Raw genomic sequence first — 18,064 nt, 5'->3', positions numbered from 1 at the left:
AGATTATCTTCTGTGTCTGTGTTAATTGGTTTCCCTTTTCTTTGTTGAAGAGGGTCTGTGCAATCCTTCTGCCTAGTCCGCCATCTTGCCGGAACCCCCCTCAACCACTTTTTGATCCCAATGTCTGGAGCAGCTGGTGTGGGACTCTTGGCAGAGTGCAGGGCCTGCACAGGTTAGGGAAGACTGAATCAACAGAAAATCAGGGAACTGGTGGGGCCTAAGGAGGCCTGATCCCTTCCCACCTTAGCATGGCACTATTGTCTTCTGAACGTTTGTCTGAGTCCTCCTTTAAGTGGGGATCTCTTCTCCCCCAGAGTGATGTTTGGGAGTGACCATTTTACAAATCTGGCATACCCTGCACACACATAGGCAGAGAGGCGTTGGTCTTTCCCAGGTTGGAGAACAGTGGGTGGGACAGGGTGTGTGTGTGTGTATGTGCTGCCAATCCAGTGTGGAAGGCAGATGTACCAGAGCCCAGTGGCTGAAGTAGATCTTGCTTTACCACAAAATAGCATTACCTTGCACAAGCGTTCTGGTTACCTAGTGCCACTCTAACAGAAGATACCACAAATGGGATGACCTTAACAAACAGGAGTTTATTCTCTTACAGTTCAGGAGGCTAGAAGTCCAAGTTCAAAGTGCCAGGTTCTAAGGGCTGTGTGAAAGCCCCTTGACCTTGGGCTTCACCTCTGCCTCTCGCTCCCAGCCCACTGAAGCTAGAGGCATCTTTTCACTCAGGCAGCTACTGGCTGCTGAGGCTAACAAGCCCAAGGTCAATAAATAAAATGCCACAGTCCTGATGTTACCAAACCACACAGCAGGCCATTAATTCAAGTCCATTGTAAGTCCAAGGTTGACAGAGCATGGCAGGCTGCTGAATAACGACATGGCTACATGCAGGATCCAAGTGTGCCATAAGCTAGAGACCATTCCCAAAGCTGCTGCTTATATATGGGAAGCAGACCACATCCCTAAAGCAGCTACTCAGCTGCTCCAATACATTCCACCATGGAGATAATTACCAATCTTACCATGGGGAATAACTGCATTCAGCTGCCCAGCCACTCAACCAGGCCTAGCCAAGTTGACACACAAATTTAACTACCACAACAAGTTATTTAATTTCTTTGAGGCTCTTTAAAAACAAAAACAAAACAAAAGCCCAAAATCAGTTGTATTAATTAGGGTAGCTAATTAATTAGTTGGCATGGTTGCTATAACAACTACCAGTTACCCAGTTGCTGTTGAGTTGATTCTTGACTCATGGCGACCCCATGTGTGTGCTCCCCAGGGCTGTCAATGGCTGAATTTTCAGCAGCAGACTGTCAGGCCTTTCTTGCAAGACATCTCTGGGTAGGTGGTAAACTTTTGGTTAGCAGCCAAGCTTGTTAACTCTTTGCACCACCTAGGGACCCCACTGTAACAAATAAGCCCCCAAATTGTATATCAGTTCCAAAGAAGGCATTTCTTTCTTTTTAACCCAACAGTGTTGAGTGGGTTAATGGAATGGCTGTCTTCCATGCAGTCATTCAAGGATTCAGGCTGATGGAGTTTCTGCCATCTTCAACATGTGCCTTCCAAGGTTACCCAGGGATATCATCACTTTTCCAGCCATCCTCAAAAAAAGCAAGGAGGAGCTAATTGGGGAGCTCCTGAGGGCCTGGTCTGGAAGCAGCACATATTCCATTGGCTAGACCTTAGTTGAATGGCCACTACTAACTGCAAGGGAGGCTGGGAAATGTAGTCTAGTCTCTGGGCCACCATTTACCCAGGTGCCGACTCCACGGCATATAACAACATAACAACAGACTGGAGGTAATAACAGTTCCCACCTTATAGTATTTGTTGGATTATTAAATAAGGTAATGAAAGTCAAGGGCTGAAGTGTGGCATCCGGTGTAAGTAAGTGCTTAATTCAAGACAGCGCTTCAGCTGTTGGTGCTGAGTCACAGGAGTTTATCCTCAGCTCCAACCTCGTCTGTCTTTTCACCTGCTAGTTGGATGGAGATGTGTAAGGAAGGCATGCTGATAAGATTTGCTGATGACATGGAACTGTAAGGGGGAGCAAATCTGTTGGACGATAGAACAGGGATTCAAAAGTTATTCCCACCTGGATTGTCAGGCTGAAATCCAGCAGATGGGATTTGACAGGGATGGCTATAAAGTCCTGCATGTGGGTCAGGGATGTCAGTGGCTCAGGCCCAGCATAGAGGTGACCTACCTGGGCAGGAGCCCCTGCCTTCAGTTCCTCATTCATGTCACAGTTATTTAGCAGCCATCCACTCTTCACTCAGCATTGTGCCAGGCTCTGGGAATCAGAGGTGAACCCAGGAGATGTGGTCCCTCCCTGCTTGGAGTTGGTGGTTCCAAAGTGTGTATAGCCCAGTGAACGGGAGCTTCAGGAGTTTGGGGGGCATGAAGCAGATCACCCTAAGTGCAGAGCCTGGGAGAGGGGTTCCCACTGAGATCTGAGGACAAATGGAGATTAAATGATAGGATGTGTGTGTGTGTGTGTGTGTGTGTGTATGAGAGAGAGAGAGAGTGCTGGAGAGAGAAGCATTCTAGGCAGGGAAATCGGCAAGAGAGAGCTCTGAACTGCTTTGAACAAGCCAGCAAGCCGGCAGAAGATGCAGCCACAGGAGACTCTAGAGCCGCTCCCGTGGACTGGAGACTTGCCACATGCTTTCTAATCTTCACTAACTCATTTAATCCTCATCATGGCCCCATGAGGGAGAAACTCTTATCCTCCCATGTGTTGGATCAGGAAATCAAGGCCTGGAGAAATGACATAACTTGCCTGAAATCTCTTAGCTGGGAAGGGCAGAGCTGGGATTGGAACTGTGACTCAAGAGCCAAGTTTTCATCTACTGCCCTTATGCCCTGGATGGCCGCATTAGAGAATTTGGATTTTAACCTGAGAATAAAGGGATCCATTTAGGGTCCAAGGCAGGGGGTGGTGACTTGGTCTGATTTTGCAGTTTAGGAAGGTATGGGGTTTTAGATGGCTCAAGCTCAGCGTAAACAAGCTGAAAATGTAAAACTGTCTTAGGCCCCAGGGAAAAAGGCTGGGTGGCTGGATCATCTGAGAAAAGGTAGAGGGATATGATGATGACCCCTCTAGAGAAGAGACCCCCCGGGGGCACGTGCAGCTCTCAGAAAGACAGCCGAGGTCTCTGCTGCCTTTGTGGTAGAGTGAGGATCAGGGAACCTAAGTTGCAGGGAGATTCGGGCTGAGCTTGCTCAAGATCAGAGCTTCCAGTGGGGGTGCCCAGGGCCCCTCATGAGGTCTCTTCATCTCTGAGAGTTGACATTTCTGATTTCATTTGGGCATGTGTGGGTGTATGTGTTCCCTAGTAGAAGTCTGAGAAGCATAACAAGGATGACATTAGTCCTGCTAGACTGAAAAAAAAAAAAAGAAAACATGTTATAGAGCTATAATAATTAAAGCAGTGTGTTAGTATGGGAGTTCTGATGGCATAGTGCCTAAGGCATTTGACTGCTAACCAGAAGGCTAGTGGTTCATACACACCAGCCACTCCTTGGAAGGAAGATTGGGCAATCTACTTCCTTAGAGATACCACCTCGGAAACCCAAGGAGGGGTCGCTATGAATCAAATTGACTCGATGGCAGTGAGTTAATTAGTTACCTACCTACCTACGCACTGCCTCGAGTTGGATCCAACTCATAGTGACCCCTCCTTGGGTTTCCGAGGCGATATCACTATGGAAGTAGATTGCCCAGCCTTCCTTCCGAGGAGTGGCTGGTGAGTTTGAACCACCAGCCTTCTGGTTACCAGTCAAATGCCTTAGGCACTATACCACCAGAGCTCCCTAATTAATTAGTTAGGTATTAGTATAAGAATAAACTATACAGTCAATGAAACAGAATAGCATGTTCAGAAACAGTTTCAAGTATATCTAGGGTATAGTGTATAATGAAGGTGGTGTTCCACCTTCCCTGATGGATGACTTTTAATTTTAATCTGACCAGTGGCCTGATTTCTTTCCAGCTGCCCAATGTCAGGGGGCTGGGCTTGGGCCAGAGGGGCTGAGAGGGTCTCTCTGTGGCTACAGTGACCTGGAGAAGTCAGTGGAGAAGATTCAGAGGGAAGTGTCACACAATCACCGGTTGGTACCTGGGCCTGAACTGGAGGAGAAGGCGCTGGTCCTGAAGCAGCTCGGGGAGACATTGACTGAACTCAAGGGTAAGCTTGAGAGTTGGCAGGTGGCACATGGTCAACAAAGGGGTCCCTCTGCACTCTCAGGCCACACCCCAACTGTCCTCCCTGCTGCCTATCCTCCCACCCCTCAGTGCTCCTTCCCTCCCCAGCTCACTCCTTCCCACCCTCCTCTCAGCTCACTTCCCAGGCCTGCAGAGCAAGATGCGGGTAGTGCTGCGTGTGGAGGTGGAGGCGGTGAAGTTCCTGAAGGAGGAGCCACAGCGCCTGGACGGGTTACTCAAGCGCTGCCGTGGGGTCACGGACACGCTGGCCCAGATCCGAAGGTCATTCTATCCCTGACCTCTGATTTCCCATGGTTCTCACACTGAGCTCAAATCAGTAGAGCAACCTGAACCCTTATCCTGACTTCCCCAAAGGCCACTGATGCGCCGACTGGATCTGCCCTTCAACTCTGACCTGTGACCCTCTGCGTGTTGTACACTCAGCTTTCCCTTATATTGAATGCAGTCAGTCCTTCCCCAGCCCTTCCATCTCTCCTGCAAGATCCCTGAGCTCTCCTCACACCTCACCTCCCTCAGGCCAGGCTTCTGTCCCATGGGGCCACCCTGCTGACCTCACAGTTGCTCCCAACTCTTCCAACCTCAGGCAAGTGGACGAGGGTGTGTGGCCACCCCCCAACAACCTCCTGAATCAGTCCCCCAAGAAAATGACAGCCGAGACTGACTTCAGCAAGAGCTTGGACTTTGAAATACCACCCCCCAGCCCTCCGCTGAACCTGCACGAGCTGAGTGGGCCAGCTGAGGGCGTCCCCCTGACCCCAAAGGGCGGCAACCCCACCAAAGGCCTGGACGCTCCTGGCAAGAGAAGCATGGACAAGGCTGTGTCTGTTGAGGTACTGGGGCCTGGGTTGGAGATGGATTAGGGGAATGAGCTAGATTCATGCATTCTTACCACCACCCTAGGGTGAGAAGTTCTGGGCATATGGGTACTTCTTCCTGACAGGGGGAATCACTTCTCTAATGAAAGTCTGAGAAGCATGATGAGGATGACATTAATTCTGCTAGAACAAAACCCAAACATATTATAAAGCTATACTAATTAAAGCAGTATAGTGTCAGCATAAGAATAAATTATGCAAGTCAGTGAAAGAATAGAATGTCCAGAAACAGGTCCAGATACATCAAAACTACAGTATATAAGGAAGGTGGCATTCCAGACCTATAGGGAAAGCATGTATTACTCAAGGAGATATTGAGGGTCCTCTAGGGCCCAGATCAGATTTGAGGTTCTCTTTTCCATTGCTTGTGTGTGTGACTGGGGAGGGGCTGAGGCCACAGAGGTGGAGGAGTGAAGCCAGTTCAGCCTGACTCTTGCCCCCTCTTCTCAAGGCTGCTGAGCGGGACTGGGAGGAGAAGCGAGCAGCCTTGACCCAGTACAGCGCCAAGGACATCAACCGGCTGCTGGAGGAGACACAGGCAGAGCTGCTCAAGGCCATCCCTGACCTGGACTGTGCAAGCAAGGCCCACCCAGGCCCGGCTCCCACCCCTGACCACAAGTCCCCTAAGGTTCCCCATGGCCAGAAGGCAGCCCCCCGAACAGAGCCCAGCGGGAGGAGGGGCTCAGGTATGGGGGCAAGTAGGGGAGGGTGGAGAGCCCAGAGGAAGGGACCCCCACCCACCCTCAGGTGCTCAGGTTGGTGGGGAGGCATATGGGAGTGAGAACCATCGAGGCCAAGTTGCCAAGAAGGGTGGAGCTGGGCGACCAGAAGCTGCACTCTCAGTCCACTAAGGACGCTGAGGTCAGGGAGGCCTGGGGTAGATAGAGCTGGTCTCCTGACCGCATGCAGGGCTTTCCCATTGCCCCAAAGGCTGCATAGAGGACTGCAGGGAGGCTGACCAAGTCCAGGCAGACAGCCCTGCTCCTGTACATTGTTTCCCGTGAGTGCATGCTGTGTCCCAGGCTCGTCCTGATGGCCACTGACATGGTTCCTGAGCCCCCCAGGCTGACAGGCTGTAGGGGAGGCAAAAATACGAACCAAAAACAGCACTCATTCATTCACTGCTGCAACACATACTTGTTTAAGCACCTGCTGTGGGCCAGGTGCTGAGGATAAGGAAATGAATAACAGTGCTTGTTTTCAAGAAGCTCAGAATCTCGCGGGGGAAATAATATTAGTATTTATGTTTACCTGGCACTAAGTATGTAACAGAGAAGCCCCGGGCCACAGTGGTTAAAGCGCTCATCTGCTAACCAAAAGATTCGTGGTTCAAACCCACCAGCTGCTCTGCAGGAGAAAGATGTGGCAATTCGCTCCTGTAAAGACGTACAGCCTCTGAAACTTTATGGGACGGTTATGCTCTGTCCTATAGGGTCGCTAGGAGTTGGAATTGATTTATGGCAATGGGTTTTGGGGTACTGTGTGACAGGCAGGAGCTCTGGTAGCATAGTGCCTACGGCACTTGACTGCTCACCAGAAGGCTGGCGGTTCAAACCCACCAGCCACTCCTCGGAAGGAAGGTTGGGCAATCCTACTTCCGTAGTGACACTGCCTCGGATACCCAAGGAGGGGTCGCCATGAGTCGGGGCTGACTTGATGGCAAACAACAACAACAACAACAACAACAACATGTGACAGGAACTGACCCAAATGCTTTCCACATGTTCATGTTTATAATTTCATACCACCCCGAGGAGGCAGATATAGTTATTCCCATTTTGCAGAGAGGACACTAAGGCTCAGCATGGTTAAGTAATCTGTTGCAGGCCATACCTAGTACATAAAATCAGAAATAGATTTCAGGACTAAATGTAATGGCAGAGGTGAGCGTCAGCTCTGTGCTGTGCCAGAGGAGCCCTGGGAAAGGAGGGAGGCCTCCTGGAGGAGGAGACTTGGCCCTTCCTTGGGCGGTGAAGGAGAGCATTCCAGGGAGAGGGCACATGCCTAGAGGAGTGACATTGGCATTACCAGAGCAGGGTACCAAGCCTGGGAGTAGCCAGTGGAGCTGAGGCTGAAAGGCAGGCAGGTGCAGATGGTGCTGGGTGCTGGGTAAAGGAGTTTGGATGGGGCCTGGAGGGAGGGGTGTGGAGAGCCACAGGAGGATGAAAGACAGGAGAACATCCTGGCTAGAGTAGACATCCAGCAGGTGGCTCAGGAAACAGGGTCTGGGAATAATTTGGGAGAAGGAGAGACTGGTGAGAAGGTTGAGGTTCTTGCAATAGTAACTGCTCAATTGAGAAAGGATGAAGGTCCAGCCCTGGCAGGGATGAGGGGTGGGTGGAGAAGAGATGGACTAGAGCCGAGCCTCTCAAGCTGGAATGTGCACACGAACCATCTGATCTGTTAAAGTGCAGATCTGATTCTGCCGATTCCGAGGGTCTCACAAGCTCCCAGAGCAGCTGATGCTGCTGGTCTATGGACCTCACTTTGAGTAGGAAGGGTTAGAATGCTGTAACTGGAAGTGTTGACAGGTCTCGGTGCTGAATCGGAGGGGGAGGTAAGAGATGTGGAAGGGCCGCTGTGTCTTTTCCCCTGCCGTCTCCTCTCCTCTTCCTTTTCTCCCCTGGAGGAAGAGGCTGGTTTATCCCACAGTCAGATATGGAGCCCTGACTCCAGAGCTATAGGCCCTCTGACCCCCAGCCCCTTGGCTGTCTGCAGATGAACTGACAGTGCCCCGCTACCGCACAGAGAAGCCCTCCAAGTCACCCCCGCCGCCCCCTCCCCGCCGGAGCTTCCCGTCCTCCCATGGCCTGACCACCACACGCACTGGCGAGGTTGTAGTCACCAGCAAGAAGGACTCGGCCTTCATCAAGGTACCACCATGTGCAGGGGACAGGGGTGGCTGAGTTAGGGGGATCCCTGAGGTAACTTCTAGAGACCCTCTGGGGTGGGGGCAAAGCTCTGCTCTGAGAGGAAGTAGAAGGAAAGAAGGGAGTGGCCAATGGTGACTCTGTACTTGTGGCTCAAGGTCCCAAGGGTGTGTGTTTGCTCCACTTCCACCGCAAACCTTTGCTGTTGGGGACATCCTGATAGGGGACAGAGGAAGTGGCAGATGAGGGGCTAGGGTTGGTGGGAGATGGTTGATGGGAGATAGCTTGGTGGGCCTGGAAGGTGAGCTGGTGCTGAAAGGGGCAGAGCCTGGTCTTGATGGGGCACTGGCCTTGCAGAAGGCTGAGTCAGAAGAGTTGGAGGTGCAGAAGCCACAGGTGAAGCTGCGCCGGACCGTGTCCGAGGTGGTCCGCCCAGCCTCCACGCCGCCCATCATGGCTTCTGCTATCAAGGATGAGGACGATGAGGACCGCATCATCGCAGAGCTGGAGGTAGGTCAGGGACACTCGCTGTCCCTGAGCCCTTGGCCATGGCCCACTGCCCCATCTGTGAGCTAATCCTTGCAGCCTCGATTTCTTCTCCACTGAAAACTGTGGAAGGAAATTCTGCAGTCCATGTGGGACTGGGCTCGTTGATTGGAGTCTCTGAGACCCCCTGAGTGCCTTGAGACACCCATTCCAAGACCTCATTTATGAGTGTCCCCATGAAAGAGTGCTCTGTGCCTCCATATATGTATTCTCAGAACAGAATGCTCTGAGCCTCCATACCTGAGTGTTCTGAGAACAGAGTGCTGCTATGAGACCCCATACCCAAGTGCATGGAAACTGTGCTCTGAGATGCCTCATCCGTGTCATGAAAACTGTGCTCTGAGACTCCATACCTGAGTGTCCTGAGTACAGAATGTTCTGAGCCCCCTATACCTAAGGCCTTGAGATTCTTTCAGTGCAGTAAGACCCCCATACTCAAGTGCTGAGGTGCCCTCACTCTGAGTGCTTGGAGACCCTGTACTGCCAGGAGTCTCTGGAAGAGGAGATGAAAGAGGGCAGAGTGGGCCAGTGGCCATGGTGAGAGCCCAAGGGGTGTGAGGCTGGGGCTCCAGTGCCAGCCCACGTCACCCACCCCTGTGTATGCCTGAGCCGTGGGCCAGCACCTCCATCCTTCGTGTTGCCCCCTCCTGCAAACCTGCCCCTGCCTTCTGCTCCCTAGGTATTTGAGAGAAGCTCAGTGTCTTCCCTTCCCCCCACGCCCCGTCGCCAGCCGATCCCCACCTTGCTGTCCCCCCAGGACCTGGGGTCCCCCGGGGGCTCAGCTCTGGGCCCCACATGGAAGGTAACGGGGCTGCTCCCCACCTCTCACGGCTCTCTTTGCCTGTCCCTCCACAGCTTCCTCTCCTCACCTCTCACGCTAACGCGCTAATATGCCAGTCACTGCCCCTGCATCCTGCCACTGGCCCAGCTTCACACACGTGGACTCACTCCCCTCCCCCAGGGGCCAGGTGTGGGACCCTTCTTTCCCTCCAGCCTTCTAGACAGGTTTCCTGGAGACGTTGGCAGCCTGAGGCAGATCCACTGCCTCTTGCCTGGTACCTGGTGGTACTTGGTTTGCACTTTTTTTTAGGCTTGTTCTGAGTCTGGCCCATTGAATGTGGGGTGTTTTGTTCTGACCTGGTGCCTGACTCTTGGTCTGGCATGAAGAAGCCTGCCTTTTTTCCTTGGTCCAAGATCAGAATTTAGATCTTGCTCACTGGATAGCTTTAGATCTGGCTCAAAAACAGACTTTGGCTTGGGCCCCCGCCTAGTCCTCGCCCCATCTCCCCTACTCTGCTGCCTGTGCCAGGAGGAGGCTCCGTTCCTTTCACTAGAATCTATGTCTTGCTCTGGGGACCAGGACACCTCTCAGCTTTCTTCCTCCCATGGCCCCATCTTGCCTCTTCTGGTCATGGAGCTTGGAATGGAAGAAACCCACACTCTTCCTTGGCTGCTGGTTCTGTATCTTTCAGCATTGGCAAGTTCTTCCTTCTCCTAATTTCAGTCTTTGCTGCTGTCCTGCTGCACTTACTTCCTCCTTGCGAATTCTGGGATAGACCACTGTCTGCACCCCTGCGGGCTGTGCTACTGGCTTGGGGAGGATGGGGAAGGGTCTGGGTATCTCTCCCTCTGCCCAGTGAACTTGGGGCCACAGGGCCCCTGCTCTGAGGAGGGCCAGTCCCCTGTGCACACTCTCCTTCCTCATCTGGCTCTCCTTGACCAACACTGGGCTCCCTGCTGGCTTCCACCTGATTCCTGGCGTGGCTTAAGGCCTGGTTGTGCTTTGGCTCCCTGGCCTGGAGAAGCAGACGGGGACCAGATGGGTGGATAATGCCATCTGCTGGGCAAAGGATGGGCCCAGAGCAGTCTGGGGAGCCTTTTGGGACTGGGCAGGGTGGGCGGGGTGCCTCCCGAGCTGGCTGTGCCCTCAGCACCTTGACCCACCACACTCAGCTCCTGCCTCTTTTTGGCTCAGAGCCAGTCCTAAAGGGGCCATCCCTGGCCTTTTGGGTCTGGCTGATCCTCTGCATCCTGAGGTACCATCAGGCAGTGGAGCCGGGCAGGCGTGGGGCCGTCCACTCTCCCTCCCCAGTCTGCACCCCCCACCTCCAGGTAAGCAGGTGGCAGGGCTGAGTGGGTTGTCTTGGGAGGGAAGTGTTAGGGTCCCTACTCCTCCCCATACATCTCCCCATAGCTCCTTCTAGTGGAAAGAGCACTGGTCTTGGAGTCAGGCTGCCTGGATTCAAATCCTACCTCTGCCACTGACTAGCTGTTGTTAAGTGACCTTGAGCAAATCACTTAATCTTTCTCTCTCTCAGCTCCCTCCTCTGTAAAGTAGGGACAGTGAGAGTAGTAGACATGTCACAGGTTAGTGAGGATGGAAGGTGGACTATATGACAATGCCTGGCACAAAACCGATCATTGGAATTAGACTGGGATTCCCTAAAGTTGGGTGAGGATGACTGGGGGCTACTCTCTGCACCCCACTGAGGCCAGAGCCTGGAATGCTTACACAGAGGCACATGGCCAGAGGGAGCTTTGCCGAGTGTGTGTGTGCAGCAGAGGAACTTGGCAAAGACTGAGCCCTTCACCTTATGGCTATGAAAGAAGGTGGGTAGAGGAGACCATCCTGGCCTGACCTAGAATGACTTCCTCATCCTTGAAGTCTCTGCCCATAGAACATATGGTCTCAGTCATTCAGTGCATTTGAACATATAGCTCGTATTTATCAAGCACTTACAATGTGCCAGATGCCCACATGAACTCACTTCATTCTCCACCAGCCCCACCGTGAGGGTGTTATTGTTCTCCCATTACACAGATGGGCAAACTCATCAGGAATAACCACAAGATGAGACCTGCTCCCAGAGTTTAACACGGGAGATGAGAAGTGACATGTGTCAGTGCTTCTAGATAAACTGGCACCTTGACCAGAAAGTGGGGGGCTATAGGGTGTGGTGGAGAAAGACCTGAGTTCTAGTTCCAGCACTGCCTCTTCCCCCTGCCTCAGTTTCCCCATCAGTGAAAGGAATGGGCTGGCCTCACTCATCTCTAACCCCTCATCCCAGCTCAGGCACTTGGAGTGGCAGGGGTCACACTTTTCCTCATCTTCTTTCTCTCCTCAGGCTACCGTGGGTCCCAGGGCCTTCTGTGTCCCTCAGATCATCTTGACGGAGTGTGCCCCCAACCCCCCCTCCCTACCAGAGGCCAGGCCTGAGAAACCTGGCCCCAGGATGGTCCCCACCCCATGTCCCAGGACCCTGGCTGGCAGTGAGAGGGGCTGGAATGGCCCACAGGCCCCACCAGGGGTAGCAGTTGAGGCTCCCCAACCCAGGAGCAGCTCTGTGCCCAAGAAGGAAGGAACGATGCTGAAGACACTGGGTAGAAGGGTCTACAGCCCAGAGGATGGAGGAGCTGGGGGCCCCTGTCCTCAGGGACCAGCCTTTAGTGGGACTCGGGAGCCCTCTACCATGGAAGCCTACCCAGAGAAGACCCCCAAGGACTCTGGACGTGATGCCCACACCTGCAGCAGGGAGCATCAGGGCCCACTGGCTGCAGGCCTCAGCCACGCAGTGAGGAGCACCACCCCGCAGCGGGTGGACAGCCTGGAGGAGACTCTTCGGGAGCTGGAAGCCACCCTGAGCGAGATGAGCAGGGTCCCCACAGGGCCCCCTGGCAGCCCGCCGCTCCTGCCCCCTCGCCCCCAGGTGGCTGCTGCCTCTACTGTGCTCCCCCCTCCCCCGTGCCTACTTGCTGCAGTCTGTCTGCCTTCAGAGCTGGAGGGAGTGCGGGCTGCAGGAGCCCCACGGCAGCCCCCTCCTGTTGGCCTTCTCTCAGCTCCTGCTGTCTTTCTGGGAGCCTGGCGCCGGGCAGGGGTTTGCAAGCAGAGCCCAGGGTAGGCCGGGAAGCCGGCTTTCCCAGGGGTCTGCCCACTCCCCAAGCCCTGAGCAGGGACTGGGCCTCTTCCCCTCTGCTCTGTATCTGTACAAGAACAAATAAAGTTCTCTCTCCCATTTCCATCCACACACTCCCCTTCCCCTCTCCTGTCTCTGGCTCTCTCTGTCTCTGTGGTTTCTCTACCTGCGTCTCTGGGTCCCCTCTGGGCAGGTCTGGTACCTGGGCTGGTTCAAGGGGCCTGAACTCGGTTCAGGTCTCCTCCATCTCTGGGAGACTTCACCCTCATCCTTCCATTAGAGAACAGGGTGGTTCTAGTTGCTCTGCCTGTCATTTGTAGAGACCAGCCATAGTCTTAAGCATGTGCTGCTGGGCCCAGGACGGGGTCCTTTGCCTGGAGTGGAGGTGGGGCCAGAAACCACCATTCTAGAAATGACCCCCTAGGAGGACACCAGTTGTCCCTGGGCTACTCAAGGGACATCAGAGTTCTTACGAGATGCTGGGGAGACCTGATCCCTGGGCTCAGAGACCAAGCCTGAGTCCTGGACTGGAAAGTGGATCCAGGGAGTCTCCAGGTCTCCACTGAGACGGTCCCAGCCCCAAAGACCCACCAAATCCCTGGGGGTCCTGTGTGATTCCACCTCCTCCTGGAACCCCCAACTCAACCTTGTTCCTCTTCCCGCAGAGTGGTGGTGGCAGTGTGCCACCCATGAAGGTGGTGACTCCGGGGGCCTCTCGGCTGAAGGCGGCCCAAGGCCAGGCAGGCAGCCCGGACAAAAGCAAACATGGGAAGCAAAGGGCTGAGTACATGAGGATCCAGGCCCAGCAACAGGTAAGGGTGGAGTGGGGTCGGGGGTGGGGTGAGGCTGGAGGCAGGGCTGGGTTCACCAAGGGGTCTCAGTACCTGCAGAGGTTCGTAACCATCTCCTGCAGTATTCCTGTGACCCATCCCTCTGCTGCCCAGAGAGGCCCTTCCAGGCCAGGACTGCTCACCAATGGCTTTGAACCAGCTTCTCCCTCTTCCCCCCAATCCTAGCACTCTGGATGAAGTTAGAACATGAGTTCTCAGCCAGGCTCCTCTCTCTCTCAGAAGTCCTCTGGCTCAGGAGCAGAGGAGATGTCCCTGGCTTCCCTTCACCCAGCTCCTGAAAGAGGGCATGAGGGGTGCCTACCTTGGAGTGGGGGAGAGGGCACTTTATGCCCCCATCTTCTGCCACCCAGCTCCTCCCCTCTGCTTCCTTCTTCCTGCTCTTTTGTGCTCATGGGCTCTTGAAGGCCCCACTCTCCTCTCAGCACCCCCCTTAGCTCTTAGGTGAGATCCCCCAGCCAGTGGAGAAACTGAGTGTGCATCTGCTTTTCAGCCTTATGGTTGGGTTTCACTGGATTCACAGCTGATTTGGAGGGGGAGGGGGACAAGGGAGAGGGACTTGGGACCCCAGAAGGGGTGGGGATTACACGGAGGGAGTTACAGGGATACTGTGGCATCTTTCAGAATTAGCAGGCTGGGGGAATGTATGGAGTAGGAAGACCTCATCTGTGCCCCCCATGTGGTCCCTGGACCAGGATTTTGAGAGAGCCCCTTAGTGCCCTTGGCTGGTTCAGTAACTACTGTTAGCATCTCTGGATGCCAGGCCCCGGTCTGTGTCTGTGTCCTGCAGTAGGGCAGGGGCTATGCAATGTCAGCATGCTGTGGCTTTAAGAAGACTCTCGGCTCTGGGGCAAGAGGCAAGAAATGGAGTCCAGCCACTTCCTTTACAGAGGAGGGAAGGGACTTCCCAAGAGCACACAGCAAGTTGGCATTAGAGCTGGGATTGGGACCCAGGTATCCCAAAGGCCTTGCCATCACATGGTGCTGCAACAGCCCTGGGCACCCGATGCCCTGCCTGCCCAGTGGCTCCCTAGAGAATCTACAGAGACTGAGCATCCAGGTCCCACCTGCCCCGGCCAGGCTCTCCACACATTGTCTTGCCCAGATACACCCTGGGAGTCCCACCCCCAGCACCTTCTCCTGCCACTTCCAGTTGCCTCCCTACCACGTACATGCACTGTCACTCCTGCCCCTGAGTTCCAGCATCTGTCACAGTACTGCCGTGGTGGCTCCTTCTGTTGCCAGTGGGTGCCCAGGGAGGCAGCGAGGTGGGTGAGATTCCCTACCCTTTCCACAGTCTCCACCCATCTTTCCTGCCACCACCATGGAGGAGTTCCCCTCATCCTGTCCAGACTGCTCCTTCCTTCATGCCCAGAATGGCAGCAGATGGGTATGAGTGTTCACCCAAACCTTTTCTGGCAGGTCCCCACAAATATCCTGTCTCTTCTCATTGGACCTTTCCTAAATCAGTCACTGGCAAGGAGAAAGGCATTGGTCTAATTGGCATAGATCTATCAGGATTCACCTCGTGGGCTGGGGCAGCCTGGCTTCTTCTGAAGCCTATGGGAGCCCAGTGCCTGATTCGGGCAGGATTTAGTTCGCAAGGACAAGGGGTCTGTGGAGAGGGTGTACTGGGAACGACCCTGGAGGAGGCAGGCAGCAAGGTCTGCCTCATGAAGATGTCCTTGATGGAAGACTGTGCCCTGGAGCATGGAGGGTGGATCCACGTGCTCTGGGCACAGCGTGAAGGGTAGACTCCGTCCAGGCAAGAGAGCCACGTGCAGGACTCAGCTCTCCAACTCAGCCGGCTCTTCCGCATTCCATCCAGCTGAAGCGGAACATCCCTGGGGGTTCTACCTACCCATAAAGTTGACAGCGTTCTGCTTCTCTGGACATATTGAGACCAACAGGGGACTGGCTTGTGAAAGGAAAGTGATGGGAACCTTCAGAGACAGCAGCTGTGTCACCAAAGAATGCCAAGCCACACAAAGCAGGGCCACTGGGCACAGTTGGATGTGCTTCCTCAGCTTCGGGGTTTTGGATGGTGCCGTGTCCAGAGGCTCCTGGGAGGGAAGATGGCCTGAGAGGACTTAAAAAACCAGATGCTACAGTGTGACCGTGAAGGAGAAAGGGGGAGGCAGGCACATAAACTGGCAAATGCTGCTGTATGCTGCTGTTGAAAGGGCTGGCACTGACTGTGGAAGGAGGGGCATGGCGCCTGGGTGAGGACACACCACCAGTGTGAACACAGGAAGCAAGTGGGGGCAAAGATAGGTGTTCTCAGACTCAAGCTTGGGATGGACTGAGGCTCCTGAAAAATGAGAAAAGGAACAGGAAAGATTTTAACCAGGAAGATAAGTTCAGAACACAGAAGAGAGCTGGAGGGAATCGCCACCTTGCATGGGGACATGGTGAGATGGGAAGAGACCCTGCTCTTCCTGAGAAAGCAGACATGGTTCCTTTCTACTTGGCTTTGCAAGAAAGATCTTTAAACGGAGAAGGGTAGAGGGAGGGGGCAGAGCCCTGAAGCCTGAGGTAAGTGACAAGATAGTTGGAGAGCTCTTGGTTGCCTTCAATGACTTTGTCTCCAGGCCCAGGTACTGGGAGCCCCATGAGGGCAGGGGCTATGCCTGGCACATAGTTGGCACTCAGCAAAGGACTCAGTGAAGCAAAAGGTCCTGTGGATATGGCCTAGAATCTCTTTGAGTAATGGTTCAGCAACCACATACAGAGGAAAGGGACTAGAAGTCCCAAATGGGTAAAATGTAGATTTTGTGAACTATGGAGTGGTGAGATGGATGTATGTTCCTGGCAAAATGCAGGACGAATCACTGAATGGACCATTTATGCACATGTGGAAGGAAATAAGGTGATCACCAGCAGTGGTTGGGTGCAGTCTCCTCATTTCTCTTGGGAAGAATGTCCAGGCTGCTGGAGACAGGGCCTGCTTTCGGCACCGTCCAGCTTGACCCAGTGAGGCAGCTGATAGAGCCACCCCATATCCTTGTGTGTGAGATAGAAGGAGATCACTAGGTGATGATATGAGTGGGCCTGAGGGAAATGGAGTGACCCTGACCAGACCTGACCTGCAGGAAGGTCTCTGGTGATGCAGCTCAGGACTGTCCTTTTCTTACCAAGGCCAGGCAGTTATCACACTAGTAGCTAAGCAAGGTTGAGAGGGAGAGTGCAGACAACTCCGAGGAGAAAGCCTGCACCATGGAGCCCTAACCTAGAGGGTTAAAGTACTGTGGAACCACCTGAGATGCTTATTTAAAATGCAGATTCCTGAGCTAGGTCAAGAGATGGAAGCTGGTGCAGGCCCAGGAATCTGCACTTTAACATGTGCCACATGTCATCCCCTTGAGCTGATGCACATGGCTTTCAGCTCATGATTTGGTGATCTCGCCTTCAGAGAACAAATCTCCAGGGCTAATATAGGGACAGGGCATCTGAGAGGTGGGGAGGAGGGAGGACAGGCATTGCTAGCTCTTAGAGCTGACTAGTGAGTACAGCACGCCCCATGAGGGAGGGGGCCCTGGTGTTAGCGGTGTGATGCAACTCAAAGCTGGGGGAGCACTGGTGAGGGTATGGTCAGTTCCTGCGTTGAGCCAGGGGCTGGGGCTACACTAAATCAGGGCCTGCCTTCCCAGGTTACAGGTGGGGGCACTCTAGAGGAGTGCTCTGCTGGAAGGACAGACTGGCTCCTCAGGTCCCCCACTAGACCTCCTGGGGCTGGAGGGGGCCTGTCTGGATGCTGGCCACTGGGACTAAGAGCCTGCACACCCTCAGCCTGGCTGCTCCCCTGTTGCCTCCCTGCCCAAAGAGCTGCACCCCTGTCGCAGCTAACATTTCACTTCTTCTTTCTCCCTCCCCGTCCTCTGCCCACTCCCTGCCTCCCTGCCTGTGTGTCCTGGGCACGGTCTCCCTTGTGTCCCTCTTGTTCTCTCTCCTGCCTTCTCTCTTTTCCATCAGTAACTGGGGACTACCCTCCCAGTCTGGCTTCCCAGGTCCTTTCGTTCAACTCCCAGCTCCACGCCTCCCCCGTCTCCCATCTCCTTTCCGCCCCTGCCGTGGCCTCCTTTCTCTCTCTCTCCAGATCCCACTCTGGTTTCTTCCTTTTGCTGTTAATTGTTTCTTGGATTTGTGGAAGTGTCTCATTTTTAAAGCTTTGATTGGGGGCCAGTGTGAAGGCTCTCCCTTCCTCTCTCTGACCCCTGACCCTGTTTTTGTTCCAGGCCACTAAACCATCTAAAGAGATGAGCGGGTCAAATGAGACCTCGAGCCCAGTCTCAGAAAAGCCTTCGGCTTCCAGAACCTCTATCCCCGTATTGACTTCCTTTGGGGCGAGGAATTCTTCCATCTCCTTCTAGAAGCCCCCTCACACCTCCACTCCAGCCCATCCCCCTTCCTTGCCCCTGCCATCTCGCTCCCAACTCTTCCCTTCATCTCCACCCCACCTCCACCCCATTCTCCAGACCCTCTGAAGGGTTTGCCACAGATGTGGCCTCCTCAGCTGTCTACACCCATCCTCTGTTGGTGTTTTCGGTTTTTTAAATGACTCACTTTTATTTCTCTTTTTTAAAAAAGTGAAACAGTAAAACTAAAAACCAAACACACCACCTTCCCTTGATTTCCTGTTCCAAAATGGCCTCTTATTGGCCCAACTTCCTGTCTCTCCCTTTTCTCTTTCACCACTCTTCCTCCCAGTTCATCCCGAAGTTTCTGCACCTTCCCTTCCCCTCCCCACCTCCCCCTAACTTCCCAAGAG

The 18,064-nt window shown here is 53.9% G+C and overlaps 1 protein-coding gene across 1 annotated transcript in view; it reads left to right on the top strand.

Moving 5' to 3' along the window:
- Positions 1-17,666, top strand: part of SRCIN1 (SRC kinase signaling inhibitor 1) — a 46,184-nt gene extending 28,518 nt beyond the window's left edge. Inside the window, exons 12-19 of the mRNA XM_042781102.1 lie at positions 4,075-4,205; positions 4,357-4,504; positions 4,827-5,073; positions 5,570-5,804; positions 7,837-7,991; positions 8,346-8,498; positions 13,114-13,260; positions 17,532-17,666. Of these exons, the coding sequence (XP_042637036.1) occupies positions 4,075-4,205; positions 4,357-4,504; positions 4,827-5,073; positions 5,570-5,804; positions 7,837-7,991; positions 8,346-8,498; positions 13,114-13,260; positions 17,532-17,666 (1,351 nt within the window). The remainder of the gene's footprint in view (positions 1-4,074; positions 4,206-4,356; positions 4,505-4,826; positions 5,074-5,569; positions 5,805-7,836; positions 7,992-8,345; positions 8,499-13,113; positions 13,261-17,531) is intronic.
- Positions 17,667-18,064: the final 398 nt, after the last annotated feature.

This window comes from Orycteropus afer, unplaced genomic scaffold (genome assembly GCF_000298275.1).
Source record: "Orycteropus afer afer isolate SDZICR_OR568_19922 unplaced genomic scaffold, OryAfe1.0 scaffold00085, whole genome shotgun sequence".
In the NCBI taxonomy this organism is placed as follows: domain Eukaryota; kingdom Metazoa; phylum Chordata; class Mammalia; order Tubulidentata; family Orycteropodidae; genus Orycteropus; species Orycteropus afer.
Note: the sequence above shows the minus strand (reverse complement) of the source record. Positions and strands in the feature narration are given on the sequence as shown.